The sequence below is a fragment of the Jaculus jaculus genome, chromosome 5 (assembly GCF_020740685.1).
Source record: "Jaculus jaculus isolate mJacJac1 chromosome 5, mJacJac1.mat.Y.cur, whole genome shotgun sequence".
Classification (NCBI taxonomy): domain Eukaryota; kingdom Metazoa; phylum Chordata; class Mammalia; order Rodentia; family Dipodidae; genus Jaculus; species Jaculus jaculus.
Window position 1 is genome coordinate 54,532,269 of NC_059106.1, and position 19,909 is coordinate 54,552,177.

At 48.1% G+C, this 19,909-nt stretch overlaps 1 protein-coding gene across 2 annotated transcripts; it reads left to right on the plus strand.

The window, feature by feature from the left end:
* Window positions 1–122: 122 nt before the first annotated feature.
* Window positions 123–19,815, plus strand: Ldlrad2 (low density lipoprotein receptor class A domain containing 2). Of its 2 annotated transcripts, none has more exons than XM_045150749.1 (5): window positions 123–285; window positions 11,583–12,014; window positions 17,977–18,108; window positions 18,985–19,146; window positions 19,266–19,815. In XM_045150749.1, exons 2-5 carry the CDS (start codon window positions 11,786–11,788, stop codon window positions 19,499–19,501), a joined length of 759 nt encoding a protein of 252 aa, XP_045006684.1. In that variant the 5' UTR covers window positions 123–285; window positions 11,583–11,785; the 3' UTR covers window positions 19,502–19,815. The 2 variants fall into 2 exon arrangements, with proteins under 2 accessions (XP_045006684.1, XP_045006686.1); XM_045150751.1 differs by having other exon boundaries at window positions 11,761–12,014.
* The last annotated feature ends 94 nt before the right edge of the window (window positions 19,816–19,909 follow it).

Sequence of the window (19,909 nt, forward strand, 5' to 3'; positions counted from 1 at the left end):
TAACCCGACAGGCGGAAGAAAAGAAAGCGGCTGTCCGAAGCGGTCGTGCCACGTCCTCGCCCCCTCGGGGCAGGAGGTCGCACATCAAGCCCCCTCCCTTTTTCTTTTTCTTTTTCTTTTTTTTTTTTTGCTAGTCTAACAAGCCCACGCCGACGGGGCAGAAGGAGTGTTTTGTTGCCCCTAGTCCTTCCCCTTTAACTGTGACAGCCACGCGAGAGACTACTCAACGCACACCATAGATCCGCTGGGACTGCGGGGTGGCGATCTGTTTACAAAAGAAACCAGGTCAGCCCAGTCGGATCCGGGGAGAAAAATTTAACTTGAGTTTTGAGTGGCTTCCGACTCCGTTCGCGAGCCCTCCTGACGTCATGGGTCGTTATGGACTTTGGCTGCGCTAGAACTGGACTACATAGCCCAGCATGCATCGCGTCGCTTCACTCACAGGGTTGCTAGGCATGCTGGGATTTGTAGTCTGGCGGTGGTAGGCGCGCTTAATGAGTTACATCTTGTGCGGTCTTGAGGGGCGGGGTCTTTCTCGCTGTAGATTTGCCTGAGGGCTACTGGCTCTACCAGTTATTTGTTCATTGTTTAGTGGAGTTCCTCCCTAGCTCCTGGGTGGAATAATGTTTCGTTTTTGTAACTCCAACCCCAGGACATAAAGGGCAGTTTTATTACTTTTTTTTAAGAAGGTATTTGAGGAATTTAGACTTGAATGAGAGGTGGTGGAGGGGAGAAATCTCAGCTTTAAATTACCAGCTGGGTAACCTTGAACTAGAGTCATGAAGGCATAAGGAAAGTAAGACATGGTCCCTTTAGTAGAGGATGAGTAAAGATTGAGGAGCAAAACTACTAACGTAGGGCTGGAGAGATGGCTTAGCAGTTAAGCGCTTGCCTGTGAAGCCTAAGGACCCCAGTTCGAGGCTCGGTTCCCCAGGTCCCACGTTACCCAGATGCACAAGGGGGCGCACGCGTCTGGAGTTCGTTTGCAGAGGCTGGAAGCCCTGGCGCGCCCATTCCCTCTCTCTCCCTCTGTCTTTCTCTCTGTGTCTGTCGCTCTCAAATAAATAATAATAATAAAAAAACTACTAACGTGTTTCCAGAGCCTGGTAACTCACATCTAACTCCAGCTCTCAGAGGGTGAGGCAGAGGATCAAAGAGATCTCCTTCCAAGGCACAGGATTGGGAGTGAGTGTCAGTGATAAGTGCTTGCCAAATGTACACAAGGCCCAAAACCAAAAGGAGAGAAAGAGACAGGCATGGTGGTGCATCCTTTAATCCCAGCACACCGTGAGGCAGAGGTAGGAGGAGTTCTGTGAGTTCCAGGTCAGCCTGGGCTAGAGTAGGACCCTACCTCAGAAAAAGAGAGAGAGAGAGAGAGAAAGGAGGAGGGAAGGTAAGGGAAAAATGAAAGAAAAAATAATTTAAAACAAAAGCGGACTGGAGAGATGGTTTAGCAGTTAAGGCACTTGCCAGCAAAGCCCAAGGACCCAGGTTCATGTCTCCAGGACCCATGTAATCCAGATGCACAAAGTGGCACATGGAATTTGTTTGCAGTGGCTGAAGGCCCTGGCACACCCATCTATCTTTCCTCTTCCTCTATCACAAATAAATGAATAAAACTAAATATTTATTTGCGAGAGAGGCAGAGAAAGGGAGAGAGAGAAAGAATGGGCATGCCAGGGCATCTAGCCACTGCAAAGGAACTCCAGAAACATGGACCACATTGTGCATATGGCTTACGTGGGTCCTGGATAATCAAACTTAAGTCCTTTGGCTTTGCACACAAGCACCTTAACCACTAAGCCATCTCTCCAGCCCTAAAAATCAATATTTTTAAAAATTGTTTAATAAGGGCTGGAGAGATGGCTTAGCGGTTAAGCGATTGCCTATGAAGCCTAAGGACCCCGGTTCAAGGCTAGATTCCCCAGGACCCACGTTAGCCAGATGCACAAGGGAGCGCACACATCTGGAGTTCATTTGCAGCGGCTGGAGGCCCTGGCACGCCCATTCTCTCTCTCTCTCTCTCCCTCTCTCTATCTGCCTCTTTCTCTCTCTCTGTCGCTCTCAAATAAATAAAAATAACAAAAAAGATTTTAAAAAAAATTTTTTAATAAATTATAAAAAGAGAGCCAGTTGTGGTGGCGCTCACCTTTAATCCCAGCACTCGAGTGGCAGAGGTGGGAGGATCGCCATGAGTTTGAGGCCACCCTGAGACTCCATAGTGAATTCCAGGTCAACCTGGGCTAGAGAGAGACCCTACCTTGAAAAACAAAACAAACAAAAAATCATATATATATATATGTATATGTATATGTATATATATACACACACAGATATATATATGTATGTATACAGATATATATATATGTATATATATATGGAGAGAGAGAGAAGGGGCTGAGGAGATGGCTCAGTGGCTAAAGGTGCTTACATGCAAAGCCTGACAGTCCTGCTTTAATTCCCCAGTATCCATATAAAGCAACAAGCACAAAATGGTGCTTGTGTCTGGATTTCTTTTGCAGCCCTTGCATGCCCATTGTTGCAGTCAGGTTTGCACTGCTGGCAAAAATCACCCAACCAAGAGCAGCTTGTGGGGGAAAAAAAAAGGTTTATTTTGGCTTACAGGCTCAAGGGGGAAGCCCTATGATGGCAGGGAAAACGATGGCATGAGCAGAGGGTGGACATCACCCTCTGGCCAACATCAGGTGGACCATAGCAACAGGAGAGTGTGCCAAACACTGGCATGGAGAAACTGGCTATAACACCCATAAGCCCACCTCCAGGAGTCTTTAATTTCTAATTGCCATCAGCTGGGAAACCTAGCATCCAGAACACCTAAGTTTATGGGGGACACCTGAATCAACCACACACCTATACTCTCTCAAAAACAACTAAAATTTTATTAAAAAAAAAAAGATTTATTTGTTTGAGAGACAGAGCCTCCTGTCACTGCAAACACAAACTCCAGATAATATGCTTCACTCTGTACATCTGGCTTTACCTGGGTCCTGGGGAATCAAACCCAGGCCATCAGAATTTATAAGTAAGAGTCTTTAACCACTAAGCCATATTTCCAGCCATGAAATGGTTTTTGGCAAGGCATGGTGGTGCATGCCTTTAATCCCAGCCCTTGGGAGGCAGAGGTAGGAGGATTACAGTAAGTCACCACACCTGGTAAAAAAAACATTTTTTTTTTAAATTTGAGAGAGAGGGGGAGAGAGAGAATTGGCGTGCCAGGGTCTCAACTACTGAAATCAAACTCCAGATGCTTGTGCCACCTAGTGGACATGTGCAACCTTGCATTTGCCTCACCTTCATGTGTCTGGCTAACATGGGATCTGGAGAGTCAAACATAGGTCCTTAGGTTTCACATGCAAATGCTTTAACTGCTAAACCATCTCTCCAGCCACCAATTTTTTTTTATTTTTTTTAGTTTTTTGAGGTAGGGTCTCACTCTAGCCCAGGCTGACCTGGAATTCACTATATAGTCTTAGGGTAGCCTTGAACTCACAGTGATTGATCCTCCTACCTCTGCCTCCCAAGGGCTGGAATTAAAGGTATGCGCCACCATGCCCAGCCCCCAATTATTTTTTATTGACAACTTCCAGAATTATAGACAATAATCCATGGTAATTCCCTCCCTCCCCGTATTTTCCCCTTGAAACTCCATTCTCCATCATATCCCCTCCCCCTCGCAATCAGTCTGTCTTTTATTCTGATGTCATGATCTTTTCTTCCTATTATGATGGTCTTATGTAAATAGTGTCAGGCACTGTGAGGTCATGGATATCCAGGCCATTTTGTGTCTGGAGGAGCACGTTGTAAGGAGTCCTACCCTTCCTCTGGCTCTTATATTCTTTCTGCCACCTCTTCTGCAATGGTCCCTGAACTTTGGGAGATGTGATAGAGATATTTCAGTGCTGAGCACTCCTCTGTCACTTCTTTTCAGCACCATGGTGCCTTCTGAGTCATCCCAAGGTCACTGCCACCTGAAAAGAAGCTTCTCTAACAAAAAAGTGAGAGTACATTAATATAAGGGTATGAACATTAAGAGAAGTGCTTACTGGGTAGTTTGGTGAGCATAGTATATACATTTAGCCAGACAGCAGCAGACATTATACCCTGAGGGCTCATGACTATCCCTGTTTTAGGTTTTCATTATCAGGGATGTATTCCCTCCCATGGAGTGTGCCTCCAGTCCAATTAGAGAGTGGCTGGTTTCCCCCATCAGAGACTATCACTATTGCAACTGTTGGCTCACTTGGCCTGGCTGACCAAATTTAAGGCTTGCAGTGTTCACTGTTGAGTATCTCTACTGGTGATTTTTCTCTCTCTGTCTCCCATTGAACTACATGCAGCATAGCTTTTTCCAGCTTTCTGTCAGTTGGTATACATGGAGGAGGTTTTCAGCTGAGCTCTAGCAGGATTTCTCAGTGACCTTGCATGCCCAGTATATGAAGTCTTCAGCAATAGGGTCTTACTATCTTCCTGGTGAGGAACCAAGAGCCTTGGCAATGGCCTGTAATGTTTTGGGGGTATTAGTGACCTCCCTGGCAAACAACTCACTGGAAGGTATCCCATCCCTGGCACTGAAGTTTTTTTAGTAACAATCTATGGCTTCTAAGTGTTGCATTGTCCAAAAATGTAGGTTTCCATATGACTTACTAATATCCTTTTAGATTTTGATTAGCTCTCTCTCCACCTTTCCTTTACTCAATCTCTTCTCCTGACCTCACTTAGGCCTTTTCACCCCCGTTAATCTATTCTACTTGCATATATACAATACCATCCTATTAAGTCCCCCCTTCCTTTCCATTCCCTTTATATCTCCTTTCTAGCTTACTGGCCTTTGCTACTGAGTTGTCTTCCTAATCACAAAGAAGTCCAATCATTTGTAGCTAGGATCCACATGTGAGACAGAACATGTGATATCTGGCTTTCTGGGCTTGGGTTACCTCACTAAGTATAATCATTTTCAGATCCACCCATTTTCCTGCAAATTTCATAATTTCTTTTATGTTTTTTAACCACTGAGCAGAACTCCATTGTGTAAATGTGCCATATCTTCATTATCCACTCATCAGTTGATGGACATTTAGGCTGATTAAAGGCGTGCACCACCACACCCAGCCCCAAAATATTTTATTTTTGTTTATTTATCTGACAGAGAAAGAGGTAGAGAGAGAGAGAGAGAATGGGCAGGTCAGGGCCTCCAACCACTGCAAACAAACTCCAGATGCATGCACCCCTTGTGCATCTGGCTAACATGGGTCCGGGGAATTGAACCTGGGTCCTTTGGCTTTGTAGGCAAGTGCCTTAACCACAAAGCCATCCCTCCAGCCCTATTGATTGATTGATTGATTGATTGATTTTGAGGCAGGGTCTCACTCTATCTCAGGCTGGCCTGGAATTCCCTATGTAGTCTTAGGGTAGCCTCGAACTCATGGCAATCCTTCTACCTCTGCCTCCCAAATGCTGGAATTAAAGGCATGTGCCACCACGCCCAGCCCTTTTTATTTTTTTTTATTTTATTTTCCAATATATATATATATATTTTAACTTTAAGAACCAGACTTGTGGAGCATGCTTTTAATCCCAGCACACACGAGGCTGAGGTACTAGTGTCTGTGATTTCAAGGTAAGCCTAGGCTAGAATGAGACCCTACCTCGAAAAAAAAGTGTTTCCCAAAAACAGATATAGGGTGTAAGGAAAGCGAAGGAGAAAAGCAAAGACAAACACCAGGCTTGACCTCTACAGACAGACTGTTTGTTGGAATACAGTGATGAGGGCCTTTCCCTGGACAGAAGCTGGAGCACTGAGCTAGGCTGCGGTTCAAGCTTGTATGGAGGATCCTATGAAAACCAGACTGGGCTAGGCACAGTACAGGGAAAGTAGATAAGGGACTTGTAGCTATTTGTGTCTTTACTCAGAATAGGCTTTTTGCAGCAAGAATTGTCTAAGGGAGGATACCCCAGATGATTTCTGTTCCTTCAGGACCTTCTGAGTTAAGGGAAGTGTATCAGTCACGGGAGTTGTCAAGTTAGTCTGAAAAAGCTAGTATGGGAATGGCTGCCTCTGATCTCGAAAAGACAACAACAAAAAATCATTGGGCTGAAGAAAACCACTTAGTAGTTAAGGCATTTGTCTGCAAAGCTTAAGGACCCAGGTTCAATTCCCCAGAACCCACGTAAGCCAGATGCACAAAGTAGTGCATGCATCTGGAGTTCGTTTGCAGTGGCTGGAGGTGCTGGTGTGCCCATTCTTTCTCTCTCTGTGTCATAAATAAAAGTAAAACCATTCTTAAAATGTTAAATAACCAATATTTTTAGAGGGTGCCAAGCAGATAAATTCAACATGATGTGACTGAATGATACGTGGGGGGGGGGATAATTAATTCAGATTGAGAGGTGAGAGGTGGTCAGGAAAGGGTAGTCTGAGGAGGGGACACATGAGCTACGAGCTAATGGCCTATGAGAAGAGCACCTGGGATGGAAGAGCAGAGGCACTGGGACAGGAACACTTGTTAGTAATACAGCAAACTCCTTGGCTGCCACTTCACCTCTTGCTGTTGCTCTAGGACATAGGAGAGGCTCCTGTAGTGTCCTCAGTTCCTCTCAAAGCCCAGTCCCCAAAAGTCAACTAACTAATCTAGGAAGGGCAGCTCACTGAAGCTGTGGGTCCACTTCCTGAGGTCCTGTGGCCAAGCCGGACCTGAGTCCCCTGGTTCCTTTCTGGCACGGGTTGAGCAGACATCCTCCTGGCCTTCTGCAGCTTAGGCTCCAAATCTCCATGGCAACCCTTAGACACAATCCTGACCCAAAGGAGGAGGATCTGAGGGGGGAGCCTAATACCATACTGAGGAAACCAGAGGAGCTGGAAGGCTTGCCTGCATCTAGTCAAACGCCTATACCCCAGTCTCCCAAAGACACAAAACAAGATTCTGCAGGCCCTGACCCAAAGCCTGGATGGAGGCCTTCCTTCCGCTGCTGCCCCAAAGGCTGCTCTTGCTGGGGACAGCAGCCTTGACTGTGTCTGCCCTGGGGACTGGTGAGTGTGAGGGGTCTGGCTGGGGCACACTGGAAGAGTCGGCGCACACATCGATGGGCTGGCCCCTTTGATAGAGGAGGGTGAAAAACTCCATGCCTGTTTTATATGGGATCTCCAAGTCCACCCTTCTTCTAGAAGACTGGAGCTCCAAGTCACCCAGAGTCAGGGGTCTACAGGTGGACAAGGTAGCCCTCAGGTTGGGGGACAGAAACTGTCATGGGCTTTGGGGTAAGACAGACTGTATTCCCACACTCCCTTTCCATTTTTTTTTTTTTTTCTCTTCCTTTTTTCAAGATAGAGTCTTGTTCTAGCTCAGGCTGACCTGGAATTCACTATATAATCTCAGGATGGCCTCAAACTCACATAAATCTTCTTACCTCGGCTTCCCAAGGACTGATTAAAGGCAGGCACCACCATGCCCAGCCACCTCCCAAATTTCTACCCCCAAGGTCACTGCTTCAATCTCTTAGTGTCCTTCTGCAGCAAGGGGACCAGGGTGAGCTCCGTGGTAGAGCATGGTTAGGGTTACCAGTCACCGGGTTCCATCCCCAGAATCACATATCCTTTTTGTTTTGTTTTGGTTTTCAAGGTTGAGTCTCATTCTAACCCACCCAGGCTGACCTGGAATTCAGTATGTAGTCTCAGGGTGGCCTTGAACTCACAGCAATCCTCCTACTTCTGCCTCCTGAGTGCTGGGACTAGAGGCATGTACTACCATTCCTAGCCTAAAAATAATTCTTTTGGTGGCTAGAGAAATGGCTCCAGCAGTTAAGGCGCTTGCCTGCAAAACCTAATGACCTGGGTTCTATTCCCCAGTACCCACATAAAGCTAGATGCACAAAGTGGCATGTACATCTAGAGTTAGTTTGTAGTGGCAGGAGGCCCTGGTGCACCCATTGTGTCTGTCTGTTTTCTGTCTCTTTGCTGGGCATGGAGGCACATGCTTTGAATCCCAGCATTAGCACTCAGGAGACAAAGGTAGGATTGACACCAGTTCAAGACCACCGTAGGACTATATAGTCAATTCTAGGCCAGCCTAGGCTACAGTGAGACCCTACCTCAAAAAAGAGGGCTGGAGAGATGGCTTAGCAGTTAAGGCACTTGCCTGGGTGTGAAGCCTTAGAATTCATGTTCAAATCTCCAGGTCCCACGTAAGCAGTGACACAGAGAGCAGTGTGGTACGCTCACGAGGGTGTGTGGGTCTGGAGTTCATCTGCAGCGGGTGGCTAGAGGCCCTGGCACGTCCATTCTCCCTCCTGTCTCTCTGCCTCTTCCTCTCTCAAATAATTTTTAAAAATTTAAAGAAAAAAACCCAGCCAGAACTAGGTCATATGCCAATCACAAAACCCTGGCAACTAGAACTAGGGTCAGATTAAGGCTCGGCTCCTTTAGCAATGAAAAAGAATGGCTTTGCTGGGTGTGGTGGCGCACACCTTTAATCCCAGCACTCGGGAGGCAGAGGTAGGAGGATTGCCGTGAGTTCAAGGCCACCCTGAGTCTCCGTAGTGAATTCCATGTCAGCCTGCGATAGAGTGAGACCCTACCTCGAAAAACCAAAAAAAAAAAAAAAGAAAAAAAAAGAAAAAGAAAAAGAATGGCTTTTAGGTGGGTGGGCAAACACCCAGGTGTGTCAGTCCCATCCTTGCAGAAGTTAACAGAGGTAGCTAGGACTTAAGTCCTAGCAGGCCTGCAGGATGCCCCACATGTCCACGCCCACAATATTTTAGTTGCAATTGGGGCAAATACTCTGAAAAGGGACATCGACTTTTACTCTGGCAAGGAGACCTGGCAGGACCAGAGTTGGGTTGTTCTCCTGCCCTTCCCTCCACCAACCATATGCCCTCTTGTTTACCATCTACTTGGAGGGGGGGCAAGTTGATCCAAAGATTGTAAAATTGTGTCTGATGTCACCTGCTGACTCTATTTGCAATCCACACATAAATACACTGTGCTTGTATTTTAGTTATGTATATATGCATTTATTTTATTTATTTTTGGTTTTGTCAAGGTAGGGTCTCACTCTAGACCAGACTGACCTGGAACTCACTCTGTAGCCCAAGCTGGAAAACTCACAGTGATCCTCTTACCTCTGCCTTCCCAGTGCTGGGATCAAAGGCATGCGCCACCACACCCGGCTATCTGATCTATTTTGAATATTTTATTTTATTTGAGAGAGAAAATGGGCACATTAGGGCCTCCAGACACACTAAAACAAACTGCAGATGCATGCATCACCTTGTGCATCTGACTTATGTGGATCCTGGGAATCTAACCTGAGTCCATCTCTCCAGCCCTATTTGTTTATTTATTTGTTTTATTTTACTTATTTCCAAGGAAAGAGAAAATGGGCATACCAGAACTTCTAGCTCCTGGAAAAGAACTCCAGATGCAAGTGCCACTTTGTGCATCTGGCTTTGTACTGGGGAATCTAACCCAGGTCATTAGGCTTGGCAGGCAGGTACCTTAACTGCTGGGCCATCTCTCCAGCCTTCTTCTTTATTTTTTTTATTTTTTAAGTAAGGAAATGGTTTATTTCAGCTTACAGTTGTTTTTTTTTTTTTTAATACTTTTATTTGTTTGAGAGAAAGAGAGAATGGGCACACCAGGGCTTCTCACTCCTGCATGCACCACTCTGGGCATCTGGCTCTATGTGAGCACTGGGGAATCGAACCCTGGGCCAACAGACTTTACAAGCAAGTGCCTTTACTGCTGAGCCATCTCCCAGGCCAGGCTTATAGTTTTGAGAGAGTTTTAACATGTGGAGGTAACCATGGCAGCACAGACAGCAGGCTTCACATTTTAACATCAGCATGGAACAACTAGAGTAAGCCTTTTAATATTTGGTTGGTTGGTTTGTTTTGGTTTTGGTTTGTCAAGGTAGGGTCTCACTCTAGCCCATGCTGACCTGGAATTCACTATGTAGTCTCAGGCTGGCCTTAAACTCAAGGTGATCTTCCTACCTCTACCTCCTGAGTGGTGGGATTAAAGGCGGGCACCACCATGCCTGGCCTTTTTTTTTTTTTTTTAAATGTATTTATTTGTGAACAGATAGAGAAAAGAAACAGTGAGAATGGGCATGCTAAGGCCTTTTGCCACTGCAAATGAACTCCAGATGCATGCGCAATTCTGTGCATCTGGCTTTATGTGGGTACTAGGGAATGAAACCTAGGTCATTGGGCTTTGCAGGCAAATGTCTTAACCACTGAGCTATCTTTCTAGCCTCCCCCTGCCACATTTTTCTTCTTCTTCCTTTTTTTTTGTTTTTTCGAGGTAGGGTTTCACTAGCTCAGGCTGACCTGGAATTCACTCTGCATTCTCAGGGTGGCCTCGAACTCACAGCGATCCTCCTACCTCTGCCTTCTGAGTGCAGGGATTAAAGGTGTGTGCCACTACACCCGGCTTCTTCTTCTTCTTCTTCTTCTTTTTTTTAATGTAGGGTTTCCCTCTAGTCCAGGCTGACCTGGAATTCACTATGTAGTCTAACGGTGGCCTTGAACTCATGGTGATCCTTCTACTTCTGCCTCCTGAGTGCTGGGATTAAAGGCACGCACCTCCACACTCAGCTGTTTACTGCTTTTAATGTGGAAGGATTTTGCTACCTCAGACTCCTAAGTGCTGAAATTTAAGGTCTGCACCACCATACTTGGCTGTATTTACTTATTTATATTTTATTTATTTATTTGCAAGCACAGACAGAGAATGGTAGGCATCTTACCACTGCAGATGAGCTCCAGACACATATGCTACTTTGTGCATCTGGCTTTTATGTGGCTATTGGGGGATCAAACTGGGTAGCTAGGCTTTGCAAGCAAATGCCTTAACTGCTAAGCCATCTCTCCAGCCCCCTACATTTATTTATTTTTTGAGATGGAGCCTAGCTAAACCTCAAGTCACAATCCTCCTGCCTCAGCCTCCAGATGCTGGGATTACAGATGGGCACCACACCTATTGCTTCTGAATAAAGGATTGTGGAGCTGGAGGGATGGCTTAGCGAGTGGTTAAGGCCTAAGGACCCAGGTTTGATTTCCCAGAACCCATGTCTGCAGTGACTAGACCATTCAATCTCTCTCTCTCTCCCTCCCGCCCTTCTCCCCTCCCTCCCTCCCTCCCTCCCCCCCCCCTCTGCTTGCAAATAAATAAATGTAAAAAAAAAATTAAATGAATAATGAGCTGGGCATGGTGGCGCCCACCTTTAATCCCAGCACTCAGGAGGCAGAGGTAGGAGAATCGCAGTGAATTCGAGGCAACTCTAAGACTTCATAGTGAACTCCAGTTCAGCCTGGGCTAGAGTAAGACCCTACCTCAAAAAAATAAAAACAAACAAACAAAAAAGATAATAAAATAAAGGATTGTGGCTTTTCATTAATTCTGTTAGTCCTCACAAAAATTCACTTCTTTATTACCCGTGACGAAACTGAACTGCGGCTCAAATAGGGCCCGTGACTGCCTCCAGGTCACCTAGCGGGGGTGCTCCAGGAGGCTGAGCATGGCACCTGGCACCACGTGGTCCTAGGGCATGCGCATTTCCCTGCAGGGTACCTGGTGGACCTGTGTGGGCAGACGTGGCAGGGGGACGCACTGCTGCTGCGCTCGCACTCGGCTTCTCGAAGGTTCTACTTTGTGACCCAGGACACGGACTGCGGACTGTGGCTGCACGCTGCAACTCCAGGCGACAGGATCCACTTCCACTTCCGTTTCTTCCTGGTCTACAGCTTGTCCCCGGCTTCTCCGGCACCCATGGCGTCCTCGCCAGCGCCTGCGCCCGCCGACCCGTGCGCCCCCGGCTCCTACCTGCAGTTCTACGACGGCCCGCCGGGGGCACCCCGGGCTCTGGGACCCCCAACCTGCGGCCTGACCATCCCAATCCCCGTGACGTCCTCGGGGCCCTTCCTGGGCCTGCGCCTGGTCACCAGAGGACGCCAGCCCCGCGTGGACTTCGTGGGCGAGGTCACCTCTTTCCGTCTGGGTGGGTGAAGCCGCAGTGGGGGCCAGAGCAGAGATGGCTGGAGTATGGAATGGGGGTGCTGTTAAGAAAGTGACGACTGAGCCGGCCGTGGTGGTGCACGCCTTTGATCCCAGCACTCGGGAGGCAGAGGTAGGAGGATCGCTGTTTCGAGGCCACCCTGAGAATGCAGAGTGAATTTCAGGTCAGCCTGTGCTAGAGTGAGACCCTACCTTGACAAACCAGAAAAAAAAAAAGAAAGAAAGAAAGTGGCGACTGGTGACAAGGTCAGAGGGGTCCAGGGTGAGGGATGAGCCAGACCCATAAGTCTGGCTTCCTTCCACCCGGTGACACACACATCTTCACAGACAGACAGACACACACACACACACACACTGCACTCTTCCCCTCCCTAATCCTCCTCTCTCCCACACTGCCATACACCTCACACACTGAGCTCACAACTCACATTGCACATAGCGCACACAGGACTTCACTCATTCAATAACAGGCTCCTCGGAGGGGTCAACCTGTCAGAGGTTTTCTGAAGGCACGGCTGGGACTCTCCTGGGCAAGTCACAAAAGGGTTTAGGCAAGGGCAAGGTAGGGCCTCTGGGAACTGGACTCCATCTCAGAAACAATACTTGCCATGGTTCTTAGGTGTTTTTTTTTTTTTTTTTTTTTTGTCCCAGGTTCCACTCTGTAGGTCAGACTGGCCTTGAACTCTAAATTCTTCTACCTGTGCCTCCTGAGTGCTAGGTTACAGGATTTAGCCACCACACTCAGGCTCACACCACTGGTATTTGTTTATTTTTGCTTGTGTGTGATGTGCATGCATGTGCATATGCATGTTTGTATTTGTGTGGACACACGTGTGTGCATACATGTGGAGACCAGAGGACAACCTTGGATGTCCCTTCAAGGTGCATTATCCACTTCTTTAAAGTTTTTTTTTTTTTTTTTTTTTTTTTCGAGGTAGGGTCTCATTCTAGCCCAGGCTGACCTGGAATTCACTATATAGTCTCAGGGTGGCCTTGAACTCTCGGCAGTCCTTCTACTCTGCCTCCCGAGTGCTGGGATTAAAGGCATGCGTCACCACACCCGACTTTAAAATATTCTTTATTCTTTTTCTTTCTTTTTTGGCTTTTTTTTTTTTTTTTGAAGTAGGTTCTTACTCTGGCCCAGGCTGACCTGGAATTCACTATGTAGTCTCAGCATGGCCTCGGACTCATGGCGATCCTCCTACCTCTACCACCCTAGTGCTGGGATTAAAGGCATGTGCCCCCATGCCCGGCTTCTTTTTTGGCTTTTTGAGGTAGAGTCTTGCTGTGGTCCAGGTTGACTTGGAATAGTCTCAGGGTGGTGTTGAACTCATGGTGATCCTACCTCTGCCTCCCAAGTGCTGGGATTAAAGACATGTGCCACCATGCCCAACTCTTACTTATTTATTAAAACGAGAGACAGAGACCTAGAGAGAGTGAGTATGGGTACACCAGGGCCTTTGGCCACTGCAAAGGAGCTCGAGACACATTCACCACTTTGTGCATCAAGCTTTTATTTGGGCACTGGGGAATCAAACCTGGTCCATCAAACTTGGCAACCAAGCACCTTTAACTGCTGAGTCATCTCTCGAACCCTATCCATCTCTTTTTTTTTTTTTTTATTGGGGGGGTTGAGGTAGGGTCTCACTCTAGCCCAGGCTGACCTGGAATTCACTATGTAGTCTCAGACTGGCCTCGAACTCAGCAATCCTACTTCTGCTTTCTATTTATTTATTTGAGAGCGACAGAAAGAGGCAGAGATATATATAGAGAGAATGGGCATGCCAGGGCTTCCAGCCACTACAGACGAATTGCAGATGCATACACCCCTTGTGCATCTGGCTAACGTGGGTCCTGGGGAATCAAGCCTTGAACCAGGGTCCTTAGGCTTTACAGACAAGCGCTTAACCACTAAGCCATCTCTCCAGCCCTACTTCTGCCTTCTAAATGCTAAGATTAAAGTCGTGCGCCACCATGGTGCATTTAACCCACCTCTTTTTTAAAGAAATATTTTATTTATTTATTATTTAAGGGAGGGAGAGAGAAAGGAGCTAGAGAATGGGGTGCCAGGGCCTCTAGCCACTGTAAACTCCAGACACCTGCGCTTCTTTGTGCATCTGGCTTTATGTGGAGATTGGGGAATCAACCGGTGTTCTTTGGTTTTTCAGGCCAAGTTCCTTAACCACTAAGTCATCTCGCCAGCCCTACCTCTTTTTTTTTGGTGGGGGGGAGTTTTGAGGTATGGTCTCACTTTAGCCCAGGCTGACCTGGAATTAACTGTGTAACTGTGTAGTCTCAGGGTGGCCTCAAGCTCAGGACAGCAATTCGATCCAACTACCTCTGCCTCCTAAGTGCTGGGATTAAAGGCCTGCGCCATCACCCCTGGCTTTTTTTTTTTTTTTTTTTTCTCGAGAGGTAGGGTCTCACTCTAGTCCAGGCTGACCTGGAATTCTCTATGTTGCCTCAGCGTGGCCTCGAATTTATGAGGATCCTCCTACCTTTGCCTCTCCAGTGCTGGGATTAAAGGCGAGCACCACCACGCCTGTCTCCCACCTCTTTTTTTTTTTTTTTAATCTATTTACTTCAGAGAGAAAGAAAGCATGGGCATGCCAGGGTCCCTTGCTGCTGCAAATAAACTTCCAAAACATGTGCTACTTTGTACATCTGGCTTTAGGTGGTTCCTGGGGAATTAAATTCCAAGCAGACAAATGTCTTTTTTTTTTTTTTTTTAAGGTAGGGTCTCACTCTAGCCCAAGATGACCTAGAATTCACTCTTTAGTCTCAGGGCAGCTTCGAACTCATGGCGATCCTCCTATTTCTGCCTCCTGAGTGCTGGGATTAAAGACGTGTGCCACCATGCCCAGCCAAAAACAAGTGTCTTTAACCACTGAGTCATTGCCAACAAAATCCACCTCTTTTTGAGACAGGGTTTCTATGAACCTGAACCTCATCAGTAGCTCCTGGCATCCTCCTGTCTCCACCTTCCCAGTGCTAGGATTATAGGTGCATGCTACCACGCCTGGCATTTGACGTGGGTTCTGGGGATGGAGCTCGTTGAAGTAAGCACATTACTAACTGGACTCTTTCCCAAGCTGAGGGTGTTTAATAGTGAAACAGGACCTGTGGCTCAAAGCAAGTGGAAGGCTTTATTTAGCCTCACAGGCTCCCCTGGGGCTGGAGTCACTTCATAGTGATGGTGAGCACATGAGTCCCCAAAGCCCAGGGGAGCTCAAACCCACTAGGAGCTTTGGCAAAACTCCAAACTGGAGAGTTAAGCATGGCTTATTAGCACCCAAGGCAACAGCTTGGGGGTCTCTGAGCACTAGCACGGGTCCCCAAGGACAAGAAGGTGACACACCAGGCCTTGAATGGGAAGCAGTGCTTCCCCACCTCATGCCAGCTCCTTTGTCTTCTCTGACGCCACCTGCCTTTGCTGTGGAGCAGTGTGAGGCCTTCCTTCCTTGAAGAATCCCTAGTTCTAGGGTAGCCTGTTTGAAGTGTGTGTCCTAAGTGCTCGAGGCTGTGACTGATGGTGCCTGGAGTCTCTCTTTCCAGGTCCCTGGAGGTTATAGCATGTCAAGGTACCTATTCTTTTATTATCTAAACAGGCCTCATTAGCTGATGGAAAACAAACTTATCCCTCCTTCTCCTTTCTGTGGCCTTGACCTCCCTCAAGGGGCAGCTGTCAGTCCTAGGCTGGGAGGCCAAGACCCTTGCAGCTACTTTGTATATTGCAGGATTGGACTCCAAACAGAAGGCAGATAGGATCTAGCTCAGTGGTGGAGCATTTAGCTAAGTCATGCGAGGTCCTGGTTTGATCCCCAACACTGCAAAAATGAACAAAAAGCAGAAGGTGGCAGTTGTGAAGGGCTGAGGTAACTGGCTTCCTGATTGGCTTTGTCATCTGAGTGAGGAGTGGCTCCTTTCACACTCCTTCCACACTCAGCCTGTCACTCATCCTGAGTCTCTCTCCCCAGCATTAACGCAGTCTAAACCCCACCTCACTGCTGTTTGCGTTGGCTCTCTCATGGCCATCCACATTCACATCTATATACCTTCTGTATATTATTCATTTTCATTTCTAAATGGAGGAAACCATACTAGGTGGCATGATGACTCATGGATATAATCCCAACACCAGAAAGACTGAGCTCCTGCCCCCCCACCAAAAAAAAGGAGAAAGGAAGTAAGGAAGAGCGAGAGAGGAGGGAGGGAGAGGCTGGGCGTGGTGGTGCACACCTTTAATCCCAGCACTTGGGAGGCAAGAGTAGGAGAATCTCTATGAGTGCAAGGCCACCCTGAGACTGCATAGTGAATTTCAGGTCAGAGTGGACTAGAGTAAAACCCTACCTCGAAAAACAAACAAAAAAAGAAAGAAAGAAGAAACCAAGAGCTGGGAAGATGGCTCAGCAGTTAAAGGGGTTTGCTTGCGAAAATCTGCCAGCCAGATTCAAATCCCCAGTACCCATGCACAAAACTGGACGCACAAAGTGGCACATGCATCTGGAGTGCATTAGCAATGGCAAGAGGCCATAATGAACTTATCTTCTCTCTCTCTCCTCGCAAATAAGTTATTTTAAATAATTAAAACCTCAGGCTGGAGAGATGATGTAGCAGTTAAAGCACTTGCCTGCAAAGCCTAAGGACCCATGTTCGACTCCCTAGATCTCATGATCCCATGTAAGCCAGATGTACAAAGTGATGCATGCACAAGGTCACACATGAGCACAAGGTGGCACATGTGGCTGAAGTTCGATTACAATGGCTGGAGGCCCTAGCATGACAATTCTCTCTCCCTCTCTTCAAAAAAAAATAAATAAAATAAAGACCATAGCTGGGCGTGGTGGCACATGCCCTTAATCCCAGCACTTGTAGGATCACTGTGAGTTCAAGGTCACCCTGAGACTACATAGTGAATTCCAGGTTAGCTTGGGCTAGAGTGAGTCCCTACCTTGAAAAAACAAACAGGCCGGGCATGGTGGTGCGTGCCTTTAATCCCAGCACGTGGGAGGATTGCTGTGAGTTTGAGGCCAGCCTGAGACTACATATCGAATTCCAGGTCAGTCTGGGCTAAAGCTCTACCTGGAAAAAAAGAAAAGAAAAGAACAAAGCAAGCAAGAAAGAAAAGAATCAAGTGTTCTACAGATGGCATAAGATTTGCAGAGGGGAAGAGGGTAGAAATACTGGGCTGGGGTGTGGGCTGTTGTAGAGGCCCAGGGATAAAGTAGCATTTGAGTGGAGATTTGATGGATGTAGCCCTTCAGGTCACCATTTCCTACCTAGCAGAGCCAATGCCAAGTGCAAGGCAGGAGCAAGGGTCTGTGGGGAGTATTACTGAGACACTGTAGGGTGGCCCCCCCTTGGTCAGCTGATCTAATCGACCTGTGTTTTATTCAGTCTTAGCTCAAAAACAGGGCTGAAATAGGCATGATGATTTATACCTGTAATTTCAGTCTTTGGAGGTGGAGGCAGAAGCATGAAGAGCTTGAGACCAGTCTGGCTGGGCCACATAACAAGCCCCAAGTAAATAAATAGTATTAAGTGAGGCTAATAAGGTGTGGTGGCACACATCTTTGATGCCAGCACTTGGGTTGTTGTGAGTTTGTGGCTAGCCTGGGCTACAGAGTGAGTTCCAGTTCAGCCTGGGCAGGAGTGAGACTCTGCCTGCCATACCCCCCCCCAAAAAATAAAGAAATGCCAGCCGTGGTGGCACATGCTTTTAACCTCAGTATTCAGGAGGCAGAGGTAAGAGGATCACCGTGATTTTGAGGCCACACTGAGACTACATAGTGAATAAGTCTGGGCTACAGTGACACCCTACCTCGAAAAACAAACAAAAAAAGAACTATGCTTGCCACAGGAAAGGAACTCCACAGTCACACCACACTGTTGTAGGGCCTGGTCCATCCCGGAGCCGCATCCCAGACTTCCCTTTTCTATTCTAGGGTTTTGTGGCTCCTACTTCCGTTGCCGCAATGGCAGGTGTGTCCCCCGGAGCCTGCTGTGTGATGCCTGGGGCATGGACAACTGTGGGGATGGCAGTGACCAGGACTCCTTGCCACCAGCCAGCTGCAGAGGTCAGTGATGGGTGTGGCCTAGACCAGGCTGAACAGCCAGGAGAGAAGGCAGCCTAATTCCCCTCCTGAGGGAGGTGAGGACTTAGGGGGTTAGAGATGGGGGTACCACAGGAGGGAGAAGCCCTTCAGTCCCAGTCAGGGTCCGAGGACAATGTGCCACCACATCCAGCCATTTTAGATATTTTAAATTTTTATTTATTTATTTGAGAGGCTGGAAGAGAGAGAATAGGCACGTCAGAGCCTCAAGCCACTGTCAATTTATTTTAGAGAGAAAGAGGCAGATAGAGAATGGATGCACCAGGGCTTCTAGCCACTGCAAACGAACTCCAGACACATGTGCCACTCTGTGCATCTGGCTTAATGTAGGTCCTGGGGAATCGAACCTGGGTCCATTGACTTTGCAGGCACTGAGCCATCTCTCCACACAGGGTCTCATTCTGTAGCCCAGGTTGACCTTGAGTTCATGGTAATCCACCTGCCTCAGCCTTCTAAATCCCAGGATTATGGTGTGAATAAACACGCCCAGTGGTTTCAGCTTCCTCATGTGTAAGGTGGGCTCGATAACCCCAACCTTGCAGAACTGTGACAAGGCATAGGTATTTTCAGTAAAGGGCTGTGCACAGCAGCGGCAGTAGGTCTGTCCACGTCCAGAGAAGTAGCTCCGTATATAATCCCCAAGACCTGCGGCTGGCCTGGTGACTTGACGTCCTGTCCTGGCTTCCAGGTGCCAGAGACTTCACCTCTGTGCCTCACTTCCATCACATGTAAAATGGAAACACCATGAGTGACCGACTCACAGGTTTGGGGAGGACTAAGCGGCACAGAAATACCCCGGAAGGGGAGCTCTCAGTGTGTCCCTGTCCCTGCCCACTGCAGGTCCCACGTGGGCACCTAGGCAGATGCAGAGCCCGGAAGGCAACACCAGCAAGCCCCTGACTCTCTCCCTGGCTCTCGGCTCTGCAGAACCACCCCAGACTACAGCTGAGAGAGGCTCTGCAGCAGGCCAGGCCCCTGCCCGACAGGATGCAGTGTTGGAAGGTAGTGACAGCCTCCCCCCACTCGGCCACCATCACCACCCTTGTCCTCATCCAGGCAGTGGGGAGGGGCAGCGGGTCCAGGCAGAGACCGACTGGGCTTTCATTCCCCTCCCTCCACAGGTCCCCAGCTCTGGAAGGTGGCGCTGGCCTCCTCTCTGCTGTTGGTCTTCACCAGCCTCCTCACGGGCTTCCTCTGGTGGTGCTGCTGCCCCAGCCGGTTGGCCCGGCCCCCAGGCACCAGCAGATCCCGCCTGCGATGCTGCACCGCCTGCTGCCTGTGTCCCAGCCGGGTGGCCCCTGGGGAGCGCTGGTTGAACAGGCCAGGGAGGTCATCCTTGCAAGGCTGCGGTCATTAGTGGGCCCTGTGGTCTGACAGACCTCTGACCTGGGGTAGTCACTCTGGTCTTTGAGTCTCAGTCTGCCCCTGAGGAAATAGGCTGAGTGTGTCTGCTGATTTACAAATGCGGGTCACAGGAGGTCAAGGGTGGAGACCAGGCTGGGCTTTGTTGTACAGAATGGTGGCTTTCTGGCTGTGCCTTGCTCTGAGTGACTCCATTCTTTTAAATTTTTATTTATTTATTTGAGAGTGACAGAGAGAGAAAGAGGGAGAGACAGAGAGAAAATGGGTATGCCAGGGCTTCCAGCCACTGCAAATGAATTTCAGACGCGTGCGCCCCTTGTGCATCTGGCTAACGTGGGTCCCGGGGAATCAAGCCTTGACCCGAGGTCCTTAGGCTTCACAGGCAAGCACTTAACCTCTAAGC

Excerpts from the sequence above, each read along its gene's own strand:
- Ldlrad2 (XM_045150749.1), top strand. The coding sequence starts at position 11,786 with ATGGCGTCCTCGCCAGCGCCTGCGCCCGCCGACCCGTGCGCCCCCGGC. Across the intron at positions 12,015-17,976 it reads GGTCACCTCTTTCCGTCTGG|GGTTTTGTGGCTCCTACTTC; the intron begins GTGGGTGAAGCC and ends TTTCTATTCTAG. Across the intron at positions 19,147-19,265 it reads ACAGGATGCAGTGTTGGAAG|GTCCCCAGCTCTGGAAGGTG; the intron begins GTAGTGACAGCC and ends CTCCCTCCACAG.